A 6,136-nucleotide genomic window follows, 5' to 3' on the forward strand; every position below is an offset into this window, starting at 1 on the left:
AGACGTCCAGAATGCAGTGTCATGTCATGTGCATTGCGTTACATTTTTGTGATTCAAGGTTTAAAATATTTAACTTCTTTCCGCGTAGCCTCTGCCGGGATGTGAACGGGAGATTCCTGGCTCAGACCCGTACTGGGCGTGCTACGTGCGCCACATGGCCAAGACCACGTGGCATCCAGTGGGCTCCTGCAAGATGGCGCCGCCCTCAGACCCTCTCGGCGTGGTTGATCACACTCTCAAGTACGTGTCTTAGGATCGCTCTCGGGGGCTGGATAGCTTTGGGCAGGTGTTTATTGTATTGTGTGTTTATACTATTGAGAAAACCCTGCCCTACATTGATCTGGAGTGATGGAAACGCATAACTGTGTCATTCTTTCTTTCCACCTGACCTTCCATGTCGTCAAAATAGCTTACCAGTTACCATTTTTTTTTTCAAGTATATCTTACAGCACATTAGACTTTTTTCCAATGTTAGTTTTGGTTACAAGACCTTCATTTTGTAATCCAGTATACGAGTCTGACATTTCTAAGCTTTCTTTCCATCTAAAACTGGATTTATGTTCTCATTTTTGTGTGTTTCGTTGTGTTTCTCTTAATTTGTGGCTAAGAACTTTATTCCTCATTATAAACTATGATGATTAGTACTCTTTCTAAGTATCTTTTCCTTATTTTCTTCTTTATTTCACTTACTTCCCCATTATAATTGTTTTTCCTTCTTCATCTCTCTTTGTTTAGTACTATTTTATCCCATTCCCTTCTACCTTAGTCTATTGTTGTCTCTAGATCAATCAGTCAATCAATCTATTCCTTCTCATTCCACCTCTAGTACACTCTGGCCCTTTCAATTCCGCCTTTATTTCACTCATGTCTTCCCCGTCCACCTCTACTACACACTGTTCCTTCGTATTCTACCCTTATTCTTCCCCACCCGCCATCACTTCACTCCTCACCTCTATCACCTTCACGTCACTGAGCCTCCTCCTCCCCAGGGTGCGCGGGGTGTCCGGGCTGCGGGTGGTGGACGGCTCCATCATGCCAGTCATCACCAGCGGGAACACCAACGCTCCCTGCTACATGATCGGCGAGAAGGGCGCTGACCTGATTAAGGAGGATTGGGGTGTCTTGCCAGGGTAGACGACACGCAAAGGCGGCCTCTTGCTGCCTTGTGATGAGTCCCCAGGGCGTCCCTCATTGCCCAGGCGGTCTTGCTGGCACCAGGACGGCCTCATTATCTCATAGCTAGTGCGGGCATGCCTAAGAGTGCCTTGCCTTGCCTTGCCTTGCCTTGCCTTGTCTTGTCTTGCCTTGCTTTGCTTTGACTAGGCCTCTCATTGCCTCCAGAGCTCCTGCCAGCGAACCGTCCTGGGACCATATTCTGAAATACTTCTACACTGTACTTACACTACATTCAAAAGGCTCCATTTGAAGTTAGATGGGTTTTTTAGAGGTGTTTTTTTTTTTTTTTTATGGTTCTACAGAAAGATGAACTATATTTCTACATTATTAACTGGAGAGACACCTTTGAGAACCCGGCTAAATATTTGAATACTTGAAGTCAGATGGATTTTTAGGGGTGTCTTTTTTTTTTTTTTATGGTTCTAGAGAAAGATGAACTAGATCTCTACATTATTAACAGGAAAGACTCTTGAGAACCCTGCTGAATATTTGAATACTTGAAGTTAGATGTGTTTTTAGGGGCCTCTTTTTTTTTTTTTTTATGGTTCTGGAGAAAGATGAACTAGATCTCTACATTATTAACAGGAGAGACACTCTTGAGAACCCGGCTAAATATTTCTGGCCTTTGAAAATAGTCGCGGTGAGAGAGCAAGCGTTTCAGAATACGGGCCTTGCTGAATAGGGTCTGGCGGACAGGTTACTGACACCCTGTTGATCTCACCGCCACCACTAGTTCTTGGAAATCAGCCTGGAAGTTACTGTCGCTGAGCTTGTCTGCGGTCTTCGTGGGGACGAGTATTATTGTAGATAACAACATGATTCCATTCGTAACTCAATCATCTGATAACACGCAATTACCAGTTTTTCGAGTTTTTTCTTCTTTTTGTCTCTACTCGTGACTTGAAAAATTGACAACTTGCGAGGAGTGTCTTAGTAAACACTCGACCTGTAATCACTGTCTTGGATGCGCTGTTCCTTACCTTTCCAGTCTCTTTAACCGCTTCATTCTATCGATGCACTGTAAGCTGACACATTTCTGGCGTGGTTTACATTTTCTCTTCCCTTTCGCTATCACTCCAGCAAACGATGTCCTCCAGGTAGTGAATTCTTAACTGTTTTGTAGATCTCCTCGCTCGTAATATTTCCGCCACCCTAAAGAAGATCAGACAGCTTTTATAGATGGGGATGACAGGTTGATATAGACAGGCATGTTTACTATAGGAATTGCTAAGTGTAGTCATGACGGCTTCTTGCAGCTTCCCCTATTTTCTTATGTTTTCCTCATCCTTTAACTCTTGAAAGCCGCCTCGTCGCCGCCTTCACTACAGGATTGCCACGTGTGGGCATGAATGCTTCTTGCAGCTTCCTTTATTTTCTAATGATATATTTCTGTTCCGCATCACTCAACTGTCAACTGTCAGCCGCCTCGTTGCCGGCACCACTACCACCACCAATAACCAGCTAACGGGCGCCACTGTACCGTCCCTTGTAAGGAGCGTAGCTGTTTGCCTGTCCTATTTATTACCGTGCGAAACTGTGATATATTCTATAATTCTCAGGACCATATTCTGAGACACTTCAGCGCCACACCCGCTTTCAAAAGGCTCTGGGAGTTGAAGTTACGGGTCTTGAAGGTGATTTTACGGTTCCTGTGACTCCTGAAAACTGACTAGTTATCCCTGTGGTCTTTGAAAATCGTTGTGGTGAGAGAGCAGTGTTTCTGGATACGGGCATTACAGGACAACAAGGGAAATGTAGCAGTTTACCATGAACGTGTCCAGGAGTCTGTCAAAGAAAACAAGTTTGTATGCTAAACTGATACAAACTTTACTGAAGATATGTATATAGGGCAAAATGGTAAATTAATGTTCTAAGGCATTATTACGAAATAGCTTTTATTTATCTAGAATGTTATTTTTTTTACATGTGATTCCAAAGACAGCTTTATAGAAAATGCATGGTAATTATTTCAATGGAGAGAGAGAGAGAGAGAGAGAGAGAGAGAGAGAGAGAGAGAGAGAGAGAGAGAGAGAGAGAGAGAGAGAGAGAGAGAGAGAGAGAAATAAAATAAAAGATTAAATAAAAAATACATAGAAATACTAAAAAAAAAGACGTAACGTAAGTCTATTCCAAAATTTTTATCTCAGTGTTGCATTTATAAACGTTATTTTATAATTCTGTTATTGTTTGTATGAAGACATGAATGAAAAGTATAAAAAATAAATGCTTGATTATTTTCTTCCGTTCGTGTGATTTTTTTTCTTTTTGCAACATTAAGAAAGCAAAGGGTAATCAGTGCAGGAATTGGAAAACTTATAAAAACTTCACGAGAAAAGAAGACAAAAAAAAAAAAGAAGGAAGTGAAGTGTAATAGGAACAAATAAAGGAGAGAGAACGAGAAAACGCAGGAAGAGGTGAACTACCTCACGAGAAAGGAAAAGGAAAGGAGGAACTTACGGAGAGAATCGGTGGGAAGACGAATAGGAGGTGGAGGAGGAGGGAGAAGATGGCTGAAGGTAAGGGAAGAGGAGGGGGGAGGTGTGAAATAGATGTGAGAAAGTAAGAAGGGAGAAAGAGAAAAGAGAGGAAGGGGGGGAGAAACTAAGGCATTGGGATCTTTTGCTGTAAAAGATTCATTGCTTCGGGTTAAAGAGAACCTTCTGAATCGAAAGGTTGCGTGTTCGATCCTGGCCCAATGGAATCTATTGGCACGTGAGGTAGCGCTTTCTCGTAATCATGATCTTGTTGTTGTGGCCTGAAGGTGTGAAGCTTACACCAGTTACAATAGTTACCAAGAAAAAGAAACATGTACTCCTATTAATAAATACTTAATCATTGGGTTAAGATGCCTGTGTCTCCTGCCTTGCTTCCTTGTTGGGCCTCAGTCATTATCCTCTCAATGCAATACGAAGAAGCAATGCATTAAATCTTTACAAGCATCTACAAGAAAATTAGTGATGAAAAAGAATAGATTTTACATTTTCTATGCAGTTTAAAGATTGGAGATAGCTGCAGAAGAAGTAAAGATGTCTCAGAGTGATTAATAATAAAGGAACGAGGTACCAAATAGCGAAGGGAGTATCAACGGGCGGGGACACTACGCGCGCAGCCTCTTTATTGCTCAGCTGTTCCCGGCGCTGCTCCTTTCTCTGCTGGTGGCGTTCTGTGTGGACCCTCGCTGTTTTCCTCTTCCTAGCGCTCTCCCAAGATACGTGTATATGTTTATGTTGCTGTGGTGTAGTGTGGAGGACTTGTGGATACTGAAAAGTAAGCTGAGGACGTAAAGAAAAGGCTGGAGATGGCTTTACGCGGGCTGGCAGACGACACCGGTAAGTCTGATGTAAACAAAGCAGTATTTTGATTTCTAGTTAGCTTTGGTGTCCCATGCTTTGTTCTCTCATCAGGACTGTTTTCAAAGACCGCAGTAATAATCAGTCGTGCTCTTATGAATGATTTTGTTAGTAGTGAAGTAGTAGTCAGTGTTAATGTATCACTAGAATCATGAAAACCTACTTGCATCCCCAGTAACTTTCATGACAAACGTTGCAGAATAAGGAGCAAAGCGCGACATTAAGTTAGGTTATGATTTTGATGGAACGGTAGAGTCAGTGATCATGCAGCTCAGACTCTTAGTGTATGCAGTTTTATTTCGGCCTGTAAAGTCCTCTAACGTTCCTCCCTTGATAGTGAAAGCGTCCTGTTAGCAGCGCAAATGACTCAAATATTCGTCTCGCATATTTACCAGGACATTATTGCGCGTGGAGATTACGTTCTGTCCCCCGTAATGTCACGTTTACTAGGAAGCCGTGACATTCTGCTTTAATTCCGTGAAACAGCCGTAGTGTTGTCACCGGGAGGAAGGGACGGCAAGGCGTGAGGCGGGACCATTGTGACAGCCTGGCGTACCCCATATTCATAGTCATTTGCAGCTGCGATGACCACGATGCAGATACAAGCACCGTAATCGCAGCCGTTATAACGCGAGCATGTTGAGAGGCAGCGGGACCAGCACATGCAACACACTAAGGAAGAAAACGTAACATTCCATCATCCCTTAGCAGCGTTCTCAAATGTTTAGTCATTTAGGCCCGCTCTAAAACACTGTGCTCTCTCACCACGACTATTTTCAAAGGCCACAGATGATTAGCTGGATTCTCAAAAGTGTTATGTTACTAATGTAGGAATCTTATCAGTCTACCACTACAACCGTAAAAGCACCTTTAAAACATGGGATTCGTGACTCTGCAACCTCCACCTCCATTAAAAGCCCGCGTACATTCAACTAAAGCCTTCTGAAAGCAGTGGAGGTGCGGCGCAGAGGTGTTTCAGAATATGGTCCTTAATTTTGAGTGTTTGTGACTGGTTCGTATGGTGGTTATGGTTTTCAAGGGTGTTTTCGTGATAGTGACGGTTTAACAAAGATACGTTCGTGATGCTAGTTATACGTAAGTGAAAATTTAACAAATATATTTTCATGTTTTGTCTTAAGAATTCCGTGCCTGCTTCTGTATTCCCTCCTTCCTATGACTTAAAAGAGAAACTCTTTTACGAGGAAGGTTTCGAGACTTGTCCTCCGTTTTTCTTTCTATGCTTCTAGTGACATGTTAACAAGTTTTCCACCTCATTAACAGGGGAAACCCTCTTGAGAACCCTGCTAATCGTCTCTGTGGCCTTGGAAAGTAGTCGCGGTGAAAGGCGTTGCTAAATACGAGCCATAGTAGCACCATCACCACTACTCCATGCGCTATTGGAATGTTTATGTATCCTTTCCTTTCCAGGCCACATAATACTTGGGTCAATAAACTTGTAAATCTTAAAACCACCACCGCCACCACCACCACCACCACCACCACCAATAAATACACTTGGCTCCAATATTGGCCTTCGTGGAAAGACTTAAGCAGCTGGTGTGTGTATCTTTCCTGTAGTAGAATTGCAGTTTTGTTATTGCTGTGAAAAT

General features: G+C 42.7%; 2 protein-coding genes across 2 annotated transcripts in view; both read left to right on the plus strand.

Annotated features, from left to right (window-relative positions):
- The window catches only part of LOC135113512 (uncharacterized), a 30,780-nt gene extending 29,399 nt beyond the window's left edge, over positions 1-1,381 (plus strand). The window contains exons 25-26 of the mRNA XM_064028751.1: positions 89-240; positions 990-1,381. Coding sequence (XP_063884821.1) covers positions 89-240; positions 990-1,134 — 297 coding nt within the window. The 3' untranslated portion in view covers positions 1,135-1,381. The remainder of the gene's footprint in view (positions 1-88; positions 241-989) is intronic.
- Positions 1,382-4,279: 2,898 nt separating this feature from the next.
- LOC135113685 (hemicentin-2-like) overlaps positions 4,280-6,136 on the plus strand; it is a 125,431-nt gene continuing 123,574 nt past the window's right edge. The window contains exon 1 of the mRNA XM_064029159.1: positions 4,280-4,505. The gene's annotated coding sequence lies outside the window, so the exon portion shown is untranslated. The remainder of the gene's footprint in view (positions 4,506-6,136) is intronic.

The sequence above is a fragment of the Scylla paramamosain genome, chromosome 26, assembly GCF_035594125.1.
Source record: "Scylla paramamosain isolate STU-SP2022 chromosome 26, ASM3559412v1, whole genome shotgun sequence".
In the NCBI taxonomy this organism is placed as follows: Eukaryota; Metazoa; Arthropoda; class Malacostraca; order Decapoda; family Portunidae; genus Scylla; species Scylla paramamosain.